The sequence below is a fragment of the Catharus ustulatus genome, chromosome 9, assembly GCF_009819885.2.
Source record: "Catharus ustulatus isolate bCatUst1 chromosome 9, bCatUst1.pri.v2, whole genome shotgun sequence".
NCBI lineage: Eukaryota > Metazoa > Chordata > Aves > Passeriformes > Turdidae > Catharus > Catharus ustulatus.
The window spans coordinates 8,484,546-8,509,363 of NC_046229.1; the positions used below are offsets into that span (position 1 = coordinate 8,484,546).

Consider the following 24,818-nt stretch of genomic DNA (forward strand, 5'->3'; position numbering starts at 1 on the left):
AGGTGAAGTCTCAAAAGCCGGGAAGAATCACCTCCCTTGACTATGACCACACTGCTTTTGGTGCTGCCCAGGACACCCACTGGCCAAGCAAGAGTAGGGGAATACTGGAGAGAAAAGTCTCAGAACTGATGCTGATAAAATGCCCTGGAAAAGGCATGATATGTTGTGCTTTCAGTTGTAACGGCAGATCCTTCCAAAATGTCCATTACATTTTAGCTTTTATAGCACTGTGCAGACCATAAATACTGCTAGATGTAAAGCTCAGAGAAAACATCCCACAGTTTGGTACAAAATGTTATGCTGAGCTGTCTCTGAGTAGGACAAAGCCAAGAAAACCTGTTCTTCCCATTGTGGATGAATCATGGGTCAGCAAGACAACACCAGGGTGAATTCTGTTTTGTATTTGCATGCTGTCCCTCCCCCCAGCATTTATGTCTGCTGTACAGTCCCTAATCTCTTTTGGTGTCACCGTGTTCCTGTTTATCAGCTTTCACTTTTATCTCTTCCTGGATGTGCTTGCTGCTCACCCAGAGTACAAGGAAGGAAAAGCAAGGAAGGGAGCAGGGTAAGACTGATGACCAGGGACAGCTCCTGCCTGAGGCCAGGCTGGTGAGCAGAGAGAGCTGGTTTGGCTTTCAGCTGTCAGCCCCCTGGTAAAGCATGTGCACAGTGTCCATCCACAGCCCTCCTGTCCTCTCAAGCAAGTGGACACCCCCCTAACCCTTGAATGGCACAGGCAGTGTTGTTTCCTTCCACCTGAGTGCAGGTTTGCAGTTTCCATCCAGGCATGGCTTTTTGCTTCTTACTTTACATTTAATCTATGTAAAATAAAAGCAACCCTTACAGGTCCAACTAATCCAGTTTTCTGAGGATGTTCTGAGTAGGTGGGAAAAGACACTTGGGGGCCTCTGTAAAATATTTTACCTCTGTAAAATGGACTTTTACCTTTGTTGTGCAGCTTATAGTTCTCATTGTTTTAGGGCTTGTTGAGCTGAAAGCTTTATATAGATCAGGACCTACCTTAGAGTAATCTGTTTTAGGGATTTAGTTTAAACTGTAGAAATACACATACTTTTCACCACCAATCAACTTTTTGAAGAACTACAGAAGTCTCATTCTGCAGCATAAATTAAGGTGTAATTGGAAAATAAGAACAGCTGCATCAAACCCAAGGTCTGTTTGGCTCAGAATCTTATTGCAGATGCTAAGGGATAGACTAAAAAGAGAACAAGGCTTCTGATAATGTTTAATTTGGGGATTTTCTTTTCAAGGAGTTGTGCTCACTATTTTGAGTGTAATACCATAATTTTTTTTTAAATTTATCTAATTGATCTTTCTGTCCACCTGTGTTTTGGCCAAAATCTGGCGGCAGTGAGTGCAGCAGTATGAGCTAATTTAAAAAACACTTCATTTTGTTTGCCTTTGGTCTTCTGCCTGATGATTTTCTATTCTGCCAGCTGCTACTTATTTAGTAAGAAATAGTGAATAATGATATATATTATTTGAGAGGCTAGAGAAACTGGTAGTTAAAGAGCTTGATTTGCCTACACGCAATTTCTCCAACTGCAAGAGTTTGTAGGAAATTAGGGGACAGGGAGCCATAAGTCCTAGCCATTGTTTTTGTCTACCACTCTTTGCCTTTGTAATTAGAGGAGAGGCAGGCAATGTCTTTGGGCCTTATTTATGGACTTGTAAAGTCTGTGCTCCTCCCTCCAAGGGTTCTGCAGAGGTGCAATTAAAAGTTAGTGGTAAAACACAAAGCTATTAATACTGCTAGGAAGTGAACAGTTGAACAGGAATTCTTGACCTTAATATAGATGCAGGTATATAAACAGCAATTAATGATGCCTGAAGACATTAAATGACTTGTGTATTGTCACACAGCAAGCAGTGGCTGTCTAAGGTACAGCACCAAGGCATGCTAAAACCCTCAATACAGCTACTGGGAACATTTCAGCTGAGAGAACCTTCACAACCAGACCAGAGCTGAATTTAATTATCCAGTGAAAACATGGTCATTTAGATATTTCTGTTTCATAATCTAATTTTCTTGCTTTAATTATAAGAGAATAAGTAAGAGTTACTGCCTCAGCCTCTCTCTGCCTTTCCTTTACTCTCTTTCCCTCTTGCTTGCTTTCTTTTATTCGTTCATTCTCTGGTAGGATTTCTTCCCTCTTCTAAAAAGCTGTCAATTCCTTTGCCACTTGTCTTTTCTGAAGAGCTCTCTTTCTGTAGAGCCAATGCTGTTCAGTGGCAGAGGAGTGAGCAAGGCAGGATTTCTAAAGCTTGTTCTGTGGTCACCTGGTGACAAACACAGGTGGTGCTTGAGATGGGCAGAGCCAAGTAAAACCAGCAAGGTTTGGGGTGAGGAAATGCCCCAAGACCCTGTTCAGTCCCACTGCTTTTTTCCAATAACTCAGGCAAGGAAAGGTTTAAGAACTTGTGAAGGTCAAAAAGCAGTGCTGCTGAGTGTGTGTGCATGTTTGCTTCATATGAGGGACAGAGGAAGGAGACAGAACAAGGACTGTCCTTCTCCAGACTCACACTTCTAGTTTTGCCTGGAGGTCAGACCCTAAATCCATAACAGTGTATTTTCTGTCTCATAATCATTTAGGGTAAAAATTATACAAGAATTGTCCATGCAGCTGAGCCAAAAGTCTTGTCTAAACTTGATCTGGGTCTTAACATTGTCTCTTTGGCACCTCTCTAATTTAATATGCATTTGAACAGAAATGGCTTCTTGATAGAGCCTTTCACCTCCAGGTCACCCTTTCAAATCCAATTCAGGCCTGTCATGACCAAATGTTGCTGCCATCTGACTGCTCTTCTGTGTCCTGTGTGAATTGCTGGCTTCAGTCCAGGGACTGGTGGACAGGTGCCTGAATTGCAAAAACTGCCAGAGCTGACACTAACTGGACATCTCTGCAGAGGGGTCAGAGTGAATCAGCCCAGCAGATGAATTAACACTTGAATTGTACACACTGTGATGCTTTATATCTTCAAAGTGCTTTACAGACGTCAGCTAATCCTCAGGAGGTGTTGTTATCTGCACTGGCAGGTGAGAGAAGCAAGCAGATAACAAGCCAGGATCAGAATATGCATGTTGCTGACCTCCCACTCTGAGGCCAGGACTGAGTTTAGCTCCTTTTGGGGCACACCAGAGTAAGGTTCAAGTTCCTGTTCTTCTGTGGATAAAAGCATCCCTTACTTTTTAAGGCAGGCAGGAAAGCAGTACTGATGGGCTTTCATTCTTTTGCTGAACCATAGACCAACAGGGGTCTCTTCTCCATCCACTCTGAGGCTCTAGGGAGTCATGTCAGGTTACTCTCACCATCAAGAGGTATCATTATTTATCATTATTTGCCTTGAAACAGGGTTGGTAAATAGTTACTTTTGAATAGCAATTGGGTTGGAGTGGTTCATTCTGAGAGACAACAGCTCCTGGAATATCATTGAAATGTTCTGAAAAAAAAATGCTTGAAGTATGAAGAATTGCTGGAAGGTCAGGCAGAGTTAGTGGCACATCAGTGTTTGCTAGCTGCTTCTGCAGGGACATTTAAAAGAGATTGTCAGACTGAAAAGGTGTCTACAGAAAAAGCAAAATTGTCTTTTGTGCTACATAGCAGTGAGATCAAGAGTGGTTCTAAACTGGCATGCTCCTTTCTCTGGAAGCAAAATGAAGAAACCTTTCTTTCCTAAGGTTTTTCGAAATAGTAACTCCCTTTCCTACTGTTAATTTCTTGTGTAAATAATTGCTGTTGTTGCCATGGTGTTTGCAGAGGTGAATGAGCAGGTGGTCTGTGAAATGATGAATGGAAGGAGAAAGATGTCCCTAGGGTTACAAAAGGGGAGTGGTATAAATCTGAAATAGTGCCTCTAATAGGGGATGGCTTGCATTGTCTGAAAAAAACACGTAGGACTAATTTGTCAAAGGTTATATACGGGATAGCAGAGGAGAATGTCAGAGAATTTAATGCTCTTTTGGGGTGGCTGGAGGAGTATGGGGAGAAGGTGGAGGTAAGAAAAGTAATTTGGGTAAAATTCATCTTACCAGGCATCCAAGTCCAGGCAAAATGTGTGCCATATCCAGAGAGTTTGAATTCCACCCCCTGTTCCCTTGGAAGTTCAGAAGGAGACAAGTGTCACACATCTCCAAGGAGCAATCCAAAGCTCTGGGCAGAATTCAATGGGCTGAGAGGGGAAGGAGTGGTGCTTTGTAGCTGAGTTTGGGCTGGTGCCATGTGGTGCTCAGTGATCCCTTTTCCTTCCTTTCCCTAAGGAGCACTCTGTGCTCCTGTGTTCTCTGGTGTCACCACTGGCAGCATTGCCAAAAGAGCCAATCCTGAGGTAACAAAGTGTTGGTGTCAAAAGGGATGTCTTGGAGACACGTGCAACATTTTCTTTTGAGAGATTCTTTTGAGGAATCTTTCCTCAAAGAGATACCTGAGGAAGCATCAAAGAGCCGTTCTTCTGGGAATTTCTGAATGTCTCCTGTATGAAAAAAGGCAAACTTGTGCTGAGCCAGCTGTTGAATGTCCATTGACTCCAGACAAGAGCACAAAGTCTGCCTGGAGGCTGTTCCCTTCCTTGCAGCAAATGGCACTCCGTGGTTTTAGCAGCTTGTATAGAACATTGCAAGGAGTTTATTCCATCCTATATGAAATATTGGAGAAGGCTTTTGGATGCCTCTCTCTCTCTAAACCAATTGCTATGCCCAAGAATTAATAAAATCCATATTGAAGTGACAGCTGGTGGACAGAGCTGGCTTCTTCCTGCATCACTTGTCTCTCTAGTGGCTCATGTTCTGGGCTCAATGCACATTTATCCTTTTATTACAGCATTTATTGACTTCTATTTATTTATTTATTGAACCTGTTTTCTTAAGAATTGTAATTGCACTGTTCAAAATCTAAGTTTGGTCATATCAGCACTAGCTAGTAACACAGTTCTTTCCTTTTACTCTTTAATTACTGACCTTCCAAAGGCATTCAGTGAAGGAAATAAAAATACAGACAAGTGAGAATATATTTTCTCAAAACTTTCTGTGGCATCATGAACCAGCTTCTGTACTGCTTTAACTCTTTCCTCTCTTGACAATGAAAGTTCTTTTTCTTAATTCATGATTTCTTTCATTTTCACCACCCCTTAATTTACATGTACATTTGTCAAGCTGACAGAAACTTCAGACTGACTCAGTAGAGCCGTGGAAAGTGTGTGTCACAACAATAGGGATTGAAATGAACTTTAGAGCAGAAATTCGTTTCCTTGTTTATTTATGCTGAGTTTATATGGTAAGTGGCAAGAAGAGATAAAAACCATTCTTTTCAAGGAAGAGAATCTTGTTTTCCAAAGAAGTGGGGTTCAATCACTGTCTCTGTCAGTCTAGTAAGTGATTTCTGTTTTGAGACTCAGAGAAAAGAAAGACCAAGTCTGCCTTTGTTTTCTGGAACTCTGTAACCTGGGTCATCCAGGTAATTACAGCGTTACTTAAGAAACAGTGTGAGAGAGGAAAACTCTGCCACTGCTTGTAAGCACAAAGAAAAGACACTTGAGAGAATTAAATTGCATGATGACTTTTATAAGGCATCTGAATCATTTTGCATTCCACCTCTAAAGCAGAAAATGATGAGTTTAATATCATATTGTAGGATGTAACTGGTAAGTCTCTCAGAAGGCAGCTGTGGCATCCAGAGCTATTTGAGCCTCGTTATTCATTATTTTCTGCATAAAGGCTAAAGAAAATGTGACTATGAGACTTTGAACCACGTCTGAATGTATTCCTGTCTCACTGGCAGGTGCTGCAGCAATAGAAGCCCTGATGGGGGTGGGTTGGGGTGTGTAGATAGTGGCAGATACCCCTGGGGTATGGCAGCAGATAGCAGTGGTTAAGTGTGTTTGCATGTGCTCATGTAAAGGCAAACATACATTTATTTGCTTCATTCTCCCACTAAAGTTCTCCTATCTCCACGAGCAACAATTTCAGAAGGTCATCTCTCTGCTGACTTGCTGAAATTGCCATCAGTAGGTGACATTATATATTTCATAAAATGTTAATTCTGTGATCCTACCTGAATTGCTGGAGATCAGTAACTATGTCAAAATCTTCCAGAGAACCTCAACTGAAATATAAAACTTTATTCCCTTGCTTAAATTTGTTGTGAGGCAGTGGGGGAAACAGTTCCTACATGTAAAGCACCTATGAATATGTATGACTCTAAAGAGGAAGAAGAAATACCATTATTGTTCAGGAGCAGAGCATAATTCTTGTGAAGCTTGTGTGCAAACAAATTATTTGCTGCTTGGTCTGCTACTTGAGGCACGAGGTGGAAAACTTTTAATGTCCCAGTGACTGGGCTGTTATTGTCCATTTTAAGGGCACAATAACTTTTTGTCTGGGAATAAGAGGACTTTTTCCATTAGGAACTCATGTGTTATATCAACAATGCACTGAATGATTTTGTTCTGTAATGGAGAATGCCCAACATGTTTCCTTTTGATAAAGTAATGAATGTGAGGAGGAGAAATGTGAAACACTGAAATGCTGTTCTGCTCACACACAGCAGTGTCTGGAAGTAGTACATCTAACTGGCAATTACTCTGGCAATGTTTAAAAACATGCTGAATAGGATGGACAGTTGCAAGTTTGGACTAAATTTAGTGCACAGGAATATGTGAAATAGAGATTTTTATTCATTCAGTTGGAGGCTAAGGAATAAAGACCAGAAAAAATAAAAAAAACAAACAGTTGAATAGTCATTGTGGGCTAACTTTAAAAATTATTTTTTAATTGTCTTGAAATGGTTGACTTGAAAAATGTTTTTGAACACTTTTTTGGGTGATGAGCTACCTGTTTAATGTCACAGTTTCCAAATAAGGGATCTGGAAGCTTAATCTCTAGGTGAAGGTGACGTCTGTGAAGGACACTGTTCCCTCACAAATAACCATTGCAATCAGATTATTTGAAAATGGTTTTGATGAACAAAAAAGGTCTTCAAGAAAATTTCAGCACTACAGGAGACTTTCTAATATTCTCTGTGACACTTCTGCCGACAATTTTTTTGAGTGAGGGTCCTAGGAGAGTTTAGAAAATACTCCAGTGACTCTGTGTTAGACTGGATAATTTGATAATTGAATAGAACTAAAACTGAGGCTCAGGTCACTCTTATTCTGCAGGTGAATTTCTTGCTGGATAGCCTGTGGAAAATTATCTTAGTAATCTGTGCCTCTGCAACTCTGTGGCCACCTTCTTTTGGAAACAACTTGAAAACTATGAATGAATAAGTACACTATGACATACCACAAATCCTGCCTGCAGTTTACACCAGCAATTTTATTTGTCTTAAGTCACAAATTATTCTAGTCTATTGTTATATATCTCACTGTGCTTCTCGATTACTTTATGTTAGTAACTATGTTCCTATATAGAATTCTGTCTGGTTGTTCTAAAATAAGTGTGACTTAGGTCACTGACTTCTGTGTGAAGGACATTCATGCTTTACAAATACCCAGTTTAACTAGATTATCTGCTCACTTCATCAAATCACTGTTTTGAGACTCTACAACATGTTCTGTTTTATGGTGATATGCCAGTGTGCATCTGATCTCATCAAATTCTGTTTGTGATGAGGAAATTATCTCATGAAAATAGTATTACTTAATCTTGGTTTTTAATTTCTGTGTACTTGGAGAGGAAGAAAATCCTGTGTGGTGTTTCATCCTGTCAATGCTAATCTTTCTCCCCAGTGCTGTATCTCCAAATAGCAGATGTGTGCTTTATTGCAGGGCTGGTCCTCTATAGCACAGCAGAATGTTTTGGCAGGAGCAAACAATTTATTGTATTAGAGTCAAACACAATCAAATGTTCCCCTTCCTATGAAGCATGGTCAGATATTGATATTGCATTAGCTAACATTTTTACATAGCAGAGGCTTAATAAGAAACATTATTACTCTCTCTAGGCTGTTTAATTAAACTAAACAGTCTCTGTGTATTATACACTGGTTTTCTGCCAGGGAAAGTAAATCTGTGTTACATTAGTGTCACATACCAAATGATGTTCTCCCCATCAGAAGAGCTGACACTGCTGTCACAGGAGCTGCACAACCCAGCCTGCCCTCCTGTTGCTCTGGACTGTCCCTCAGCTCAGTGTTCTCCAGCAGCCTGAGCAAGGTTTGTGTGCTGGAGAGATCTGTGCCTGCAGATCTTCTGCTGTGATTCAGCACAGGGAGAAGCACCATGAGCATGGTGCTGCCAGCAGAGCTCTTCTCCATCCCTCTCTTGAGCTCTGGGCACCAGGGATGCTGGAGCTGACAGGGATGGGCTTGGCACATCATTTGTTCAGGGCCAGAAGTTGTAAGATTTTGGGGAAACTGGGTAATTCAGTGGCATCTGCTCTGGTATCAGAGCTGGACAGAGCCATCCCCTGCTGCACTGTATGTGGTGATCCAGGTGAACATTCCCTCTTCCCCACTGAAGCCATGGGAAGGCTCTGGGGGGTCCTGCTGTCTTCTTTTAAAGCAAGAGTTGGTGCAGGATCCTGTAGGGAGATACAGAGAGGCATTGCAGGCACTTGCTTTGGAGAGCTGGTCAGTTGAGTTACTGCTAGAAGGCAGAGGAAGACAAAACATTTGCAGTATTTCTCCTTATACACAGAAATAAACTGCACAGGAAATATTGGAGTCTTTTTTACACAGTTTTGAGCCTGTTTCACCTGGCAGAAGGGAATATCTGCATAATTCAATGCAGAACTGTGCAGAGATGGCAGAGCTATGCCCAAATAATCATGCTCTAGAACTGGAAGGTGCACATTTTTATCACTGGCAGTAAGCCCTATATCACAATGAAGGATGATTTGGCTCTATTTTGCACAATGTCCCGTTAAAATGTTCCAATATTCTCAAAAAAAGGTAAAGAAATGTCTGTCATGGTCCTTTGTTGTATTTCACACGCCCCCACAGAGAGGCAGGAATGGTTGGGTGTATCTCAATGAGATCTTTGGCGTGGATCCCTGGTGCTGCCACCATGGATGGGCTCAAGAATGGCAGGACTGGATTTATGGGAGGCTTCACCTGCATAACTCAGTTATGATTTATCTCACGCTGAATGTTTTGTTGTTGTTGTTTTCCCTCAACAGAAGATTAACCTGGAGTTCTATATTGACATCCATGCCCACTCCACCATGATGAATGGCTTCATGTATGGGAACATCTTTGAAGATGAGGAAAGATTTCAGCGACAGGCTGTTTTTCCCAAGCTGCTCTGTCAGAATGCTGAAGACTTCTCTTACGTAAGTCATGTTTTCCTTAATTAGTTTTTCCTAGTTTTTCTTTTTCTTTTTTTTTTTTTTTTGGCCTTTATGATAAATCTCTGGCTTTATTTGATTGAGTGAATTCTATTTCAGTATGAATAAAAGGCTATTTCAGAATTTTATTATTAGCTGCCATCTTCCCTCTTATACTCAGCTGATCCAGCAGTGGTATGTTGTGATCACGTCATTGAACACATGAACAAAAGCAGGTTTTTCATCTTCTGTTTAATAACCTTTGGTTGTGAATTACTGGCACACCCTATTTTCCTCAGACCTTTTGTCTTTTGATCAACTGGATCAACTTTATTGTTCCATTGTTTACATTAATTTGTCAAAGATTTTACTTGTACATTCTAAATAATAATATGCTAGCAAATAGAAATAAAATTAATGAGCTTGAAAGAAAAGGTTAGATCACATCTGTTGAAAGCTGTGGCAAAGGGAATGTTTGCTTTTGCAATTCTTTGATATTACCATAGAAAACTGTTCTGCAAGAGGATTTACAATTGCCCAATACTTACAGCTTGGAGAGTGGGAAAGGGGAAGCTGGGTTCAAGGAACAGCTTGTTCTTACCCAAGGAGACCTCAGTGATTGAGTTTCTGGTCTGCACCTGGTTGTTTCAAAAACACATTACGGGTAAGGGGCATTCACAGATCATAGCAATGAAAACCTGCAATTGATAGGAGTTGAGAGATTCTGTGCTCAAGTGTGGGATTTCTCTCTGCTACTGAGGGAGATTAAGTGTTCCTCTTAGCACAAGCTCTAGTTGACAAAGGGAAAATCTTTGAGAAGATGATGTAGGAAATAGAAGCCAACAGCTAAATAAACAGCACAGTCTCTCCCTTTTCACCCTCCAGCCCAGAGTTCCAACTAGGTGCTACTGGCACTGGGTGCATTCAGCCTCCCCTGGTCTCTTGAGGCTGGAAGCTTTTCCCCTGCCATCCATCCAGGCCATTCTTCCCAGGGCAGCTGAGCAGATAGAACTGTTGGAAAGAGGGACAGCCATGAAATTTCTGACTAGTGAGGATGTGTTGCCAAGTAGGAAGGTCTGTCTTCTTGTTTCCAACTCCAGCCTTGTGTGTTCTGTGACTTGTTGGAAATATCAGATGAAGAGAGGAAAAGAATCCAAAATGGGGGGGGGAAAACATGCTGAAGACTTAAAACAGTGCATGTAAATATGCCCTTCTGCCTGCTCAAAGGGAAGGGGGGAAGTGCATCGTTAACATTACCAGGCTGGTGTTTGAAAGTGTGGGAATGGACCACTGTTGTTACTAATGAATTTTCCAAAGCTTCAGGAGGTCTCATTTACATTGTATGCTGCTGCGGCCATTTGTTGGGATTATAATACTTCAACAGCAGCACTTCAAGTGAAAACTGGCGGCTGCATGAAGTGTTGTCCATAATTGACTAGCTCCATGTCTTCACACAGCACAGAGACAATGTTCCATTATGTTATCCATTGACAGTATCATTGAAAAGATTACTCTCCTTAAAGCATCTGTCAACCTTGATTGATTTACAAGGGACAAAGCACTGAAAAGGTTTGAAGTGCGGGTACAATTTTTGCCACCGTTTAGCATACATAATGGTTCTCCTTTGATGTCAAAAGCTCATCTTCTATTAATAATGCAGAGGGCTTTTGAATGCAGGCTACTTGTATGGAGTTCCACACTAATAACCTACTTGCTGTGAAATGGGATTCACTTTGGAGAAGCAGTCATTTGGGTTTTACATGTTCGGAATGAATCCCAACTCAAAGGGATTTCTTTCAGTGCTCTGCATGATTGCAGCTGAGCCCGGCACGGGTTAGGGAAGGCAGGCAAATCCTGGTCTGCTCCTCCAGCCGAGAATCTGGCAGGAATCACGCAGCCAGATGCAAGGGAGCATGAACAACAAGCCCAAGATGAGGCGATCAAATGCCTTGTGCCGTTTCGTCTGGCAACCTTCTATTAATATACTTTGGAGTGCGTTTCATGCCTGGGCTGCTTTCTTCACCTGTCATTTCCAATAGGCCTTTTTATTCAAATGACAGTATCCCAGGGAGATTGGTGATTAGTGTAGGGGATGGATAGGGGATTTGTACCCACACCCTGTTACAGGACCAAAGGAGAGTCACCCAGTGTCTCTGTGCCCTGTCTGTCGGGCAGAACCTGTGACCCCACAGCTCTCTGGAAGGCTGACTGTGGTTCACAGGCAGAAGTTGTGAAAGGGACCAGAAATTCCTCATTTGTACATGACTTCAGAAAACAGAGGCCTGCCTTTGGTTTAGCTGTCAGCATGTGAAAAGGAGAGTTGAAAGAAGGGTGGGATGTTTTGCTCCCAAGTAAATACATGAGACATTCTTGGGCAGCTACCTGGGCAAAAGGGACAAAATCTCTAAGGAAAACATTTTATATTTTCAATGTTTAAGAAGGATATTTTTAAACACTGGGGAGTAAATATAATCCATATGAAAGCTCTAACAGTGAAAACTGACATGCTCTTTTGAAAGGCTGACTCATTGCGTTTTAGGAGCAGCTGTTGACACCATGTCTGAGTCCATTACACATCAGCCATGGCTTGGAGTAGTTGCAGTTTTTGGCAGTTTTTGTAGGGATGTTTTTCATTTGACCTTTCTTGTTTGGGAGAGAGGATTAGTCATAAGGACCAGACACAAGCATTTGAGCACTTCAAGAACCTGCTAGTCCTAGGGGTGGCTTATTTTGACCTTTGTGACAGTTTGAGGAGAGACCATCTGTTCTCTCAGGTTCATTTAAAAGAAACAACTGCAGCTTTATCACTTTGCAAAGATTGCTTTTCTGTTCAGTTAAAGGATAAAGAGCAGCCAGGGGTACTTGGCCTGATCTGGTCAGTTTGGTTTGGGTTTTTTCCCTTTGGACTGTGAACTGGTGGCACTTGGGATGCCTTTGAGTTCTCATTTAATTTTCTTGTATTCAACCTTGCAGCAGAGAATCTTCCCTAGAAACACTGTTTGATCTTTGTGTGCCAGGGTTAGCCAAAGACCCTGATACAAACTTGGGGTCCCATTATGCTGGGTAACAACTGAGGAAATCCACAGCCCTAAGAGCTTCCAGTCATGCTGAGAAAGAGATAACAAGTGGGTGAAAAATTATTTACTTGAAGAAGTTGGAGAATAAAACCTGGATGTTCCAAGTGCCAGTCTTGTTTCTTTGTCAGCATTCCCTGTTTTATATCATGCTCAACTCAAGTGTGAAGTCTCTAGACAGCAGCCCAACCAGTTTCCTTTAGGGAAGCATGTTGTTAACTCCAGTGCCATGACACTGTGACCTAAAACACATTTTAGAGACTATCATTGTCTCAGCAGTATGAGACGATGCAGATATGGAATGATTTTCACTTGTACTTTGTGTGGTGTGTTTTGTTTGGTTGTTTGTTTTTAGTTTGGATTCAAACACAGAGCAATGAAGAAAAACATTTTAATCTCTTTATATCTTCTGCTGCTTTTCCTTGGCCCACAAACTCCAGCTCTGCTGTTTTCATTTTCACAGCACACCCCCCCCATCCAAGCTTTCTTAGGGAAGATATGTTTGCTCCCTCCTCCCTATGGCAGCCTCTCCAGGCTGTTGTGAGTTACCCTGGCTGTGTACCTCCCTCTGAAGGCAGTGGTGGTGCAGGTGCTTGAGGCAGTAATATGAAAACTGAACGATCAAATCACAATAATCTGCTCTGAAATAACAAAACAAACAACTTGTGTAGCATATGGCTGGACAAGGAAGGGGAAGCAGTAGAAAAGTTGCCTGGAATTAATCCTGAAGTAAAATTCATACTCACTTGCATCACCACTTCCTAAATGCCTCTCTGCTGTTTTGGTAAAAAAAGACTCTTGTCCCAGAAAGGCAAAAGCTGCTGTGTTCAGGTAGGTTTTGTTAACATCATGCAAGCTTAACAGATCTACTCAGAAATCTCTTAAAACCTGAGCACAACAAATGATCCTGCCTCCTTTTTTTGTAGTCTTGTACCAAGGCATATCCAGAAAGACAAATACAGCTATTATGTGCTTTAGCACCCCTCTGGGATGCATTCCTGCTTGCTGCTCCTTGGACGTGTTGCTCCATAAATCTATTTATTTATTTATTTATTTATTTATTCTGGAGGCTGGGTGAGCCAAGACAGGAAATGTGTTTCTGGTGGCACAGGGAGCAGACTGTAAAGTCTGTCCTTCTCAGTGCTACAGGCTTTGGTCTCACAAGGACTCTGCCTTTTGGAGAGTCTCAGTGAAATGAAACTGTTCCATTATGTTGTGCTGCACCAGTTCACCCTTCCTTGTGTACTGAGGATTGAATTAGTATTGAAAAGAAAAGGAGGGGGGGAAGTGTTGGAAGAAATGGATTTTCTTTCAGTACCTTCTTGCCTTGTTGTTTGTGCATATAGGAGTCAACAGCCCTTTCTCCATCCCCACACAGGTAGGAATTTAGAATGTACACAGAAGAAACAAGTTTTCATAGCAATTTTATGGTGTATTTTCAAAGGCCATCATTACTCTTAGCTAATGTCAGCCCACGGGAGCAGGTGGCAGCCTCCCAGAGCAGCAGCAATGAAAGGAGCTGCTGTAGATTCTCCTGCAAGCTGCCTCTCCTGCACAGCACCACAAATCCCCTCGGATGGGAGAGCCTGTGCTGTGAAGGAAGGGCAGCAAGGTAGTTAAAGAACTGGATGCCCTGGCAGGATATCTTTGTGGGTATTACCTTTTTAAACACATGTAGAATTTTTTTAACATACATAGAAAACAACTCTGGCTCAGAGAACTGTCCTGGAGCAGTGAGAGAGTTGCTCTGGGAGCAGCATCCTGTCCCAGCTTGGGAAGGTTGGGATGCCCTGATTTAGGCCTGCAGGTGAGGAAAACTTCTTTTTGCCATGCAGCAAACCACTTTTTCTGCAGACTATTCAAAGCAACTGGGTGCATGATGGCTGTATTTTCCTTTTTGCCTCTCATTGTCCTAGTTTTCTGTCATTTGTATAGATGATTATGAAAGCACTCCCAGGAGACTGTGCTCACGCTCATAAAAGTATTGTAAAGAGAAGCATTGCAGGCTATTGCTAGAGGCTATTTTATTGTATATTTTGAGGAAACGTCTCGTTTTCTACTGACAAATGGAGAAAGTGAGAGCTCCAGAGACTTGAGTTATTTTCTAAACAGTGTGATTATTCTGTAGAGCTTAGACTAGGAAATGCCACCATTGGCATCTTTGGGGGAGGATGTGCTGTTAATAAAAGAATGGGGGAAAAGCAGGCTTTTTCTTTATTATTAACCTGATGCATTTTCAGCTCCCCTATTTGTGTGTAGCACAACCTGGGTGTCTCTTAAAAGGGAGATGAGTTCTAGCCTAACTCTGGTTAATGGGTGACAGGACAATGTTTGAGTAGGTGACATTGTCACTTGTGGTGATGGGGAGGTGCAGACTCACTGGAGGAGGAGCTGAGGGACCTGAGGAAGGATGGTTTGGGATGCCCACTCTGGGTGTGTGTGCTCAGCATGGCAGATCCAGCAAGAAGAAACTCTGAGGTTTGCTTTCAGGATGGATCTGCCTGCTCCTCTTGTTTTTTTCCAAGCAGGCTGTGCTGGGCTGCCCTTGTGAAGGAAACCCTTGTGAAGGTCTCAGGCCATCACCACACTGCTTTGTGTGGCTGTAGGTGTTGTTTAAGGAGCTCTCTCTCAGAAGAGCTGCTGATTTGATTTGGATTCCAGTCCTGTTAGCTGCCATGCTAAAGCCAGCAAACTCAATAAATAACTTCAGGGCTGGAGCACCCAGGAGGGGGAGCTGGGAGTACGAACAGTTTAGATGCACATGGGGAAGGATCTGGAATGTGAAATGCAGGCCAAATCCCTGCACTGGGGCTGCCAGGGCAGCTGGGCAAGGTGCAGAGACCTCCATCAGTCCTGGAGCTGTAGAGCAGAGCACAGATATTAATGAGCAGTAAAAAGTGCAGCTATTGTGCTTCTCACAGGTGAACAGCTGAAACCCTGAAGCATAAAAGCCAGTTACTTTTCTAGCTGCAGAATTTCTTTTTTAAAAAAAGAACTAATTTGGTACTTTTGGTCTTGAGGCATAAACTGAGAGCTTATAAAGCTCCCTCCTTCCAACCTCTCTGCTAATGACCATGCAAATATGTGTTTTTTATCAGGAAACTTAAGCAGGCATGACTGAAAGACACTTGGGAGGGGGGAGGATCTGGTGTTCCTTCACTGCACATTAGGGGGATAATGAAGCCCCTCAGGAAGCAGATGTGTGTGTGGTGACAATGTACCTTTAAACTGTTATTTCTCTGAGGAGAACTGCACTTTAAAGCCTGAGAATGTGGTGCTAGGCAAGTTGTGTTCACGGCACTCCTACAACAGTGATGCTGCCTCTAAGAAAGGGTGATTGCTCTCTGCTTTCCACTGAGCAGGAGGAAGGAGGCAGAAAGGAACAGGGAGGAGAATGATTAAAAATCTCTTAGGAATTGAGGCTATTTGGCCTTCAAGTTTCAGTTTTAGGTATTCTCACATTCTTGGTGCAGGTCAAACTGTTCCAGGTCTCCTCTGCATGCCTTTCCTCAGATTTCTGCAAATCAAACTCTAGATCAGAGAATGTTCCCCAGCTAAACCCAAACTTTGCTGCCCACCTCAGTGTTTCCTGCCAGGCACAGAAGTTATGAAACAAAATGCTGTCAACTGCAGAGCCTTCTGTGAGAGTGAGTGAGCCCTATTCACAGGAATATCAGCCCAATCTGCCTGTTCCTAAGGGACCTGGAAAAGCTTCAAACAATAGAATTCCTCTTTGAAATGATCCTGAACTTTTCTAAACCTCCTCTTCCCAGATTTCAGTAGTCACAATTGATTTTGAGATGAAAAAAGTTTTCTTCCTGCGCATCAGAAGCGCGGCTAGGCTGCAAGGTGAGATGAATTGTGGAGCAATTTGGAGCTCTGTTCCCATTTCATCACACCTCTGCTCCCAGAATCCTTCCTCTGTGCCTGCTCCCTCCTTCAGATCAGCTGTCTGCTTTGGGGATTGATGCTGGCTGTAAATTGGAGGAAGCCTGTCTGGTAGCAGCCTCCCAAATGCCATGATTTCCAAGTCTCCAGACCCAGCTGACATGGAGCTGATGATAGTCTATCATAAAAAAAAACCCCAACAAACAACAAACCCCAAAGCACACCAACACATCTCCTTTCCAGTCTATGAATAGAGTTAATGGAGCTGGTGAGAAGGCTAAATTGGCTTTTGAAGTGAGAAGTTTTCTCAGTGCTTCCAGAGAAGGGAGGAGGTAAGTTTTGCTTGTGAGACAGTTTGGCAGGGTCGAAGCAGTGACAGCTGGACACACCATGGCAGGAATCAGCTCTACCCACACAAGGACAGCAAAATGCCACTTGCACCCATTTAAAGCTCCCTGTGCAGGGGCAAACAGAAGAGCCACAGTTTGGAATATTGCTATTTGCAGCCTTCTGTGGCAAAGATTCCAAAGCCAGTAGATTTCTCTGCCCTTTCTCAAACTTTTGCAGACTTCAATAAAGCATTCTAGAAAATGAGGGTGAGTGAGTTATAGCTGATACTGTAAAACTGCTCTCTGAGATGGATTTGACACTGTCTGGGCTCCAGTCCATTTCCCAATGGCACGTCTATTCTTCCTTGATGACAAGTGTGCCATTGCTTTTTTCTAGAGCACTAACTTTTTTATTATCACTTTTTTTTTGGCACACTGAGGCACTGAGTTGAGGGCTCAGAGAGGTCAGACTTACTTTGGAAAAGACTCTTTGTGTACAAGAGCAGAATCAGCAGACAGCTCGGTGATGTAAATCCTGATTACACCTGGCCACTGCTGGTGTTGGTCACTGAAGAACGTGAAACAACTTGTATGCATAATCTCAGTTTACACCAGTAGGTAAAGTGTTCATTTCTTAACTACAGAATGAGCAAAATGTGGGCAGTTTCACTGGGTTTGGAGTGGGGACTTTTAGGAGTAGTTAGGCTCAGTTGTGAAACACAGCTATGGAAATGGCATAGGCTCACCCAGCATATTTTTAATTGTATGTTGCAATACGAAACCATTCTCTAATTATGAATCCTCTTAAGTGTTTTTGTTTTTTCCAGGAAAGATTTCTAACATCATTTTCTGATTTTTGAGCATGCAGCTGTACATGCTACACCCTTTTGTAGAGCAATTCCTGGACCTACATCATCTATATATATCAGCAACTTTAGGGAAGATCTCTTTATTCTGAGTTTCATGCAGATACTTTCTTTGTGAGGAGAAGTGATCATCTGGGAATCATTCATGTGCACACTAGAGCTCAGATTTTTGAAGATATATGCAGTTTGCTCCTTCCTTCCACAGACAGATCCATAATCAGTTGTGTTGCAGGAGATGTGAACAGCTGGTAAAAATCTCTCTCTTGGATTTCAGGAACCTCCCTGGACCTTGCTATGCCAGAAATTCATCTTCTGCATTCTGTCAAAGCCTGTGACCAGATTTCTGCCTGGTTGGCATTTTTCTGAATGTTTTGTACTTTTTCATTTCTTGCTGGTTTGGGGAAACTCCTTAGTATTGGTCAGAAAGGATGTGCAGTCCATACCATGGATCCTGTGTTGGGAGCCTGGCAAGGTCTGACTTGCACTGTGGTCATCCCTTGCTCCTTTTTTCTTCATGTGTTGAGCAGTTTCAGAAGATGACAAAGATTTATTCCCCAAAAAGCTCTGGATGAGAAGGTCCCTTTGTCCTGCTATCAGTGAAATTGATATTTCATCCCTTTTTGTTGTCCCTTCTTCCACTCAAAAGTGGATCCAGTTTTACTGGAGTTTGCCTCCAGTTTCTCCTTTTGTGCACCCTGATGTTTTCTGATGCTGCAGCAAGCCAAGTCCCCTCTGAGGTCCCACATGCACTGAGGAAGCTCCACATGCAGGGCCACTCAGATTCCAAGCTCATCGGGGCTACAAAGGGTGGACTGGGACAAATTCAGCCTCAGATGTGTGGGGAATCTCCCTGTTTGCCTTTTGGAGCCACTCTTGTGACTGACAGAGGCGTGTAGAGGCAGTCAGCACCTGCCTAATGAGTGAGTTCTGGTTGGTGTTAGCTGGGGGATGGAGCAGTGCTGAGCAGCCAGGAGGATCCCTCAGCCCTGTGGGAGCTGCCCAAGCTGCTGAGCTCACAAACTGGCTACCAGGGGGGTAACACCAGCCAAGGGACAGCGATCCTGGCCCTTTGACCAAGGGCCAAGATTCTTTCCTGCTTTGAAATCACTCCAGAAAGAATTTACATGCAATTTTTTTTTTTTCTTACTTCCTCCCATGCATCTCTGCTGCAATGTCTGAATAAGGTCCAGTTGGCTCACAAATGTCCCTGTACTGCCATTCCCAGTGGGGAAACTGGTCACTCTCAGCACAGCATGGGGAGAGGGATGAATTCTGCTGGGGAGCCTGGGGAAGCTGCCACTAATGCCAGAGAGGGTCAGCACACCTTCAGGCTCCCAAAGGTGTTTGAAATCTGTTTTTCTGGTGAGTTTCTTGCCACCAGAAAGTAAGGGAATCCTTCATCCTTCCTTCTCTGCTCTTTTAACACTGCATTTCTTGGCAGCTTCTGGCTCTGTGGATAGCTATTTGTTCACTGAATTTTCTCACACCAGCTGGGAAGCAAAGTCCGTCTGTGAGCTTTAATGTATCTGTGTTTTTTAATAATGCATTGCTGTTGATTTTATACAAATATCACTATTTAGGAACTTCAAAGTCCTTGGTGTTCCCCCCACCCTCCAGACTGCACTTCTCACTGCTGTTGCTAACACTCCCATGCGTTTCAGCCTTGCAGAAATAAATATTTGTTTAGCTGCTCTCCTGCTGTGCCTGCTCAGTGCATTTGTTTAATGATGACTTCAGTTTAGCTTTGCAAAGGGGTTTAGGGAAATAGATTCTCCCAGAAAAGCAAGAGACTCATTTGCAGACAACTTGCCCAGTGTTCGTGCCCTCCTCTTGCCACCTCCACCCCTTTTTTCCCTGGATTAGGGTTTGATTAAATAAATGTGCATGGGAAAAACTTCAGGTGGTGAGGAGACAAAGTTTTGCCTGTTGTTTTTTGGTTTTTTCCCACTCCATTTATCTGGACCTAAAACAATGAGTAGAAGGTTAGACTCAGCAAGTACCTGCTGCTCTTTCTTGTCATTACCTAAATTTTCTTTAACGTGTAGTTTTCTTTTTCTCCTATGAAATATCAAATCATATTTTGGCTTTTAACACTTGCTCTGGAGCCAGGCCCAAGCTGCTGTTTCAAAACATGTATTTGTCATGTGCTTGAGTCAAATGAGAGATTTTACCTTTTACTCAAGACACCAAGCTGGTCTATGCCATCAGATTTTTTTTTTTTTTAAAAATGAGGACAATGATAATCTTCAAAATCTACATTTGTGCACCTAAATGAAGGGTCAGCTTTTTACTCCTGAAAATTCAGTACCATTTGGCAAAGAAATGAAAAGAGGATTTTATTAATGCTTTTGCCATTTCAAGTAATTTTGTACAGCTGAAACTGAAATTCTTCCATTAAACAAACATCCACAAACACCAAAAAAAAAAAAAAATTAATACAACCCCCACTCCCCAAAGCAAAACTCAAAGGCCCACGCCCCATGAAACAGCATTATAAAAATTCAAACTCTGAAAAGTTCTAAATTTTGGTAGATTTTTTGTTTCATTGTTTTTTTACCATTTATATAATGTCTTGATAATATTTAAACTTCTTATGCTTCACTTTTGAAATTCAACAAATATAATTTCACCAATAACTAGATTCAACTTCTGCTAGAAAGTGAAAATCACTTCAGTGATGTAACACATCAGACTGTCTTTTCATAAATTTCCATCTGACAAAGTTTTAGCCTATTGCAGAATTGTTTTTAATTATGTTTCAGTGCATGACCTGGAACTTGTATGGCTGAGTTTCATCTGACTACAATCGCTCTGGCCCTCAAAGTCATCCCACTGCTTTTTTATTTGTATGATATTCAGAACCTCCCCCATAATGATGATTCATTCCACAGTGTGTCATCAGCAAATTTTGTTGGCATGGTCTTCCTTTAGTGTGCCAAGAGCTGTGATGAAAATATTATGTAAGATTTATCTCAGGAATCATCTCTTAGGAATTCTACTCGTAACTTTCTTTTAGCCTGATTAAGATAATGGGAAATAGGGAAAGGATTTCATGTGCAAACCGTATCCCAAAAATACGAATGTATCAGCAGATACTTGTACAATTTGTTTTTAACAGAGTTGATGAGATTCCACAATCTTCACAAATGTTCCATATCAGTAACTGAGTCTCCTACTCACTGAAGTGCTTCTATCCCTAATGTCTTCCCTGAGTCACCTCCTCCCACATTTTCCTTGTTTTTCCTGTGCCAAACACTGCCTCAGAATTAGCTTGGTCCCTTTGTGAGTGATGCTCTGGCACACAAAGCCCAGTGGCCTGTCCTGACACATTTGCTCTCCTGCTCCTTTGGGTTGTTTCCATCAGATGCTCTTGTGCATTTGAAGTTCCATTTGTCTGAACATGGAGCACCATCCACTGAAGATAATGTTCCCTTGGCTCAGGAAGCAATCCCCTGAGCATGATCATCTTCCTCTGTGCCTGAAATTTTACTGGGGACAAAGCTTCCCTCAGTTTCAGGATCTCAGTAGTCTTTTGAAGGTTTCTTTTGCAGGAAGCCACAGAACATTCCCTCTCATAGACCTCTTTAAGTATGTTATCCCATATATCAAATTAACAGTTAATTTTCCCAATATTCCTCATGAGTGCTTTACTCACTCTCCCATAGGTATTCCTGCAGGCTTCTGCCATGTAATTTGGCAGAAATTACATGATATCTACATAGGAGAATGCATTCTGTGTACAAATTACCACAAAGTGAAATACTATGTTACCAAAAAGACAACAGGATGCATTTGGAAACACCTATATGTAATGCTAATAAGAAACACAAATCCATTTTATTCTAATTAAGCTGGAAAACCTTCTTTTTAATAACATGAGAGATACTTAAAGACATTCAGAATATTAATAAACCTACAGGTATTTCTACTTTTTATATCTCCTGGTATACAGTATTTATCAAGAATTGTTGCTCATTTCAGTATTAGTGTGGTTTTCTCAGTCTAGAGAAGTTCAACATTTTGAACCATTGTATCTCATTTCTTAAATACAAAGGAAATTTTATTTTCCCCAGTTTTAGTAAGAGGTGGATTTTATAAATATTCACATTGTGTTGGCTAGAAAAGGTAGCAGCCCTTAGGCTCCATAGGAGGACACTGGACAGCTGAAAGAATTCACCATGGGCATAATGACTGAACAATGAGCTGTGTTAAGGGTCCTTTGTGTTTCACTGGCAACATAAAATTCTTACAGCAGGAGATATTATGACCTTTTATACAACAGATCCAAGTTGAATCTTTTTTTTTTTTGTGGTTGTCACTAGCTTGTGCTGAGCCCAGATTGGCTCAGTCTAATGGTTATGAGGTTTCTAAATAGAGTCTGAAAATCAAAATGAAATCAGAATCCATTTTTCTGTCTAGTTGGTAGGAACAAGCTCTGAGACTTCAATCAACCTGAAGATGAGCTGCCCTTTAGTCTCCAGATGTCATGCCTTCAAAGGAGAGCTAAAACTCATTTATGGAAATACTTGGAGTCTTCCCCTCCACCCCTCAAATGAATAGTCATAAAGCTGTAGGGTTCTTAAAGCCAGACCTTCAGTAATAGCACAAAATACAGCCTTTATACTGTGCTGCTAGTGCTGTAGAATAGTGAGGTAGATTTTTCCACCCAGAGAACAACACTCTGTTAACATTTCAGTTAGTGAAGTGGAAATTTCTGTGACCTAATTTAAGAACCAGTCAAATGTCTTAGGTGAGAAAGTTTCACCAAAATGTAAATGCCACTGTGTTTCTGCTTTGATTAAGAGTCCAGGTGAAGGGGTGAGGGGAATGGTTGTGATACAGGGGGATGCAGTGGAGATGAAGGAATCCAATACCCAGGTAATGGTACAGCTTAACTCCTGAGCAGGGGATCTGGAAGGCTGGCTTTCAACTCATGTGACAGCCTTGTTCTGCGTTATCCCAGAGGGAACAGGAAAAGCTGATATTAATGGTGAACCCAGATGAATTTTGTGAAAGTCTGGGAGGCACCACTTATAGCCTGGGTGGCAGAACTGTGCTTCCCCTCCAGGCCAGGATCAAAAACCAGTCCATACAGTGTAAATGAGATTTGGCAATGTGAGTGAAGCTGCTCTCTTTCCTAAGAGCCTCCTTCCCTTGCTCCCCTCCTGATCTCTCCTCATGTCTGTGTTCTTGCTCCTGCAGTCCAGCACATCATTCAACAGGGATGCTGTGAAGGCTGGGACAGGCCGGCGCTTCCTTGGGGGGCTCCTCAATGACACATCCTCCTGCTACACCCTGGAGGTCTCCTTCTACAGCTACCTGCTGGGTGGAGCTGCTGCTGCTGTGCCCTACACCGAGGAAGCCTGTATCCTTTTGAGATCCATCCTCCTGCAGCACACGTGAGCCAGGCACTTAAGGTAAATACTTCTGTCTCCACAAGAGTTTGCCGAGATAGAAACACACACAAGTGGAAATGTGAGTCTGCTCCTGATGCTTTAATTTCCCTCATATTGATTCTCCATACTGTGGAAATTCAAGAAGAGAAAGACATTAGATCAAATAAGCCATTTCCCTCTTGTAGGAGATTGTCTCACACACTTGTTAGAGAAGGTACTCCTGGAGAGTCTGTGATCCATTCCCTTCCACAGCCTTCCATCTCTTTCTTCATTTCTCTCCTTATTCCCTCATTAGCCCTGCGTTTCAGTTATTGTTTTAATAGCAAGTTGAGAGTACATCTTTGGTGCTGAGTAAAATATCTTCTCTGCCTTTGAACTGCAGCCAAAAGGACCCATTAGGTTCTGCAGCTGCCTCGAGGACAAATCTTCAATGCCAGTTGACAAAGAAATGGAAGTCAAATTGTGAAAACAAAACCATCAAAGTTGTTGGCATTTTTGAGTGCTCAAATAGAAGCGGTGTCTCATTCCTCAAAAAACACATATCCATCTGGCTATCTCAATGTATCAGCAATTTGTAGAATTGTTCTGACTGGTCTTATGATCTGCTTTTATGTTTTTCTTTTTCTTTTTGTCACCATGCTCAATCAAACAGCCAGTGCCCATACTTCAACGCTGGGTATGTTATTTCATTTTGTCATTCTATCTTGGCAGCTTTTGAAATTTCCACAGGTTTAGAAACAGTGCAGAGGGAGAGAGATTAGCTGTGATTGCCTATTTACCTCTCCGCTGCATTTTGGAAGCCGGGGGAAGCAAGGGAGAAATTTTCATATGAGACATAATTCTTCACCATCCATGTATATGGGCTCTCAGTGTGGGAATAAGAGCAAGAAACAGGGAGCAGGGAAAGGAATTGTTTGTCATTTAGGCTTTTCTGGTTTGACTTCTCCACTGAAAGTGAAATTTGGGGGAAGGAGGGAGATTAATATATTAAAGTGACTTATCGGGCTTGACCATTTAGAATAGAAGCTCTTTTTTTGCCCAGTAAATTTAAGTGATGGAAAAGTTCCTTGTAACATATGCAAATGTAGTATATCTTGCCACTGTGGGAAAAAAATGTTGTTACTGTTAGGTTTAGGTATTTATTTTCTTAATTTGGTATTTTGGTGTTTCAAGAACCTGTGCTTTAATTTTACCTTTAATTTTCTTCCTCACTTTGTGGTGAAAACTGCTTACTTCTCTCCCTTATTTATCAAGAAGAGTTTTTACAGAGAGGAATGGAAAGAGCCCATATACACATGAGATCATGATTCCCCTGGATATGTTTTCATTCATGACTGGCTTAGTTTCCTTTTCCATGAAGATTTCTGGTTTGTGCTTCACAATGCAGAAGTTTCACCTCTGGGGTCCAACATCTCCATTTGCTTGGCTTGCCTTGCCTGCTGCAGGCAGAGATGCTCCAGTCTCTGTCCATCCCATCAGCAGCTGGGGCACAGAAAACAGGCTCCAGGTCAGAGAACCTTCTTGGAGCTGGCACAGGGACAGCTCAAGCAGCAGCTTGGTTCCTGCAGTTAGGGTTTCACCCAGCTGAGAGGAGAAGGAGAAGCAGGCTGTGGTTGGCCTGGCAGACAGCAAGCAGGGGAGGCTCTGCCCATGGAGTATGCTCCACTGGCATTTTGCCCTGGAAGGTTTTAATTATTTCCTTTTCAATGTAGGAATTCTATCCAGAGTACTGCCTGTGAGATCTTTTCCTCACGTGTGCAGTTTTCTAGTTAGTGAAAGAAATGCAGCTGCTTGAAATAGTCTCTAGGCTGGTCTGATCCAACACAGGAGTAGCCACTGGATTTATGCACATCCTGTCCTGGCAGGGGAGGAAGTTTCACATCACTGAAGTGCCTATGACTGAAAGTAAAACAATTGCAGAACATTCCAATTTAGCCTGAACAGCCCTTCCAAGCTATTTGCAAGTCAGTGATTAATTAATGCTC

General features: G+C 42.2%; 1 protein-coding gene across 2 annotated transcripts in view; it reads left to right on the plus strand.

The window, feature by feature from the left end:
- BEND5 (BEN domain containing 5) overlaps window positions 1-24,818 on the plus strand; it is a 547,523-nt gene that overhangs the window by 444,464 nt on the left and 78,241 nt on the right. For both annotated transcript variants that reach the window (XM_033067189.2, XM_033067188.1), the window contains exons 7-8: window positions 9,134-9,286; window positions 22,640-22,802. In XM_033067189.2, coding sequence (XP_032923080.1) covers window positions 9,134-9,286; window positions 22,640-22,802 — 316 coding nt within the window. The remainder of the gene's footprint in view (window positions 1-9,133; window positions 9,287-22,639; window positions 22,803-24,818) is intronic.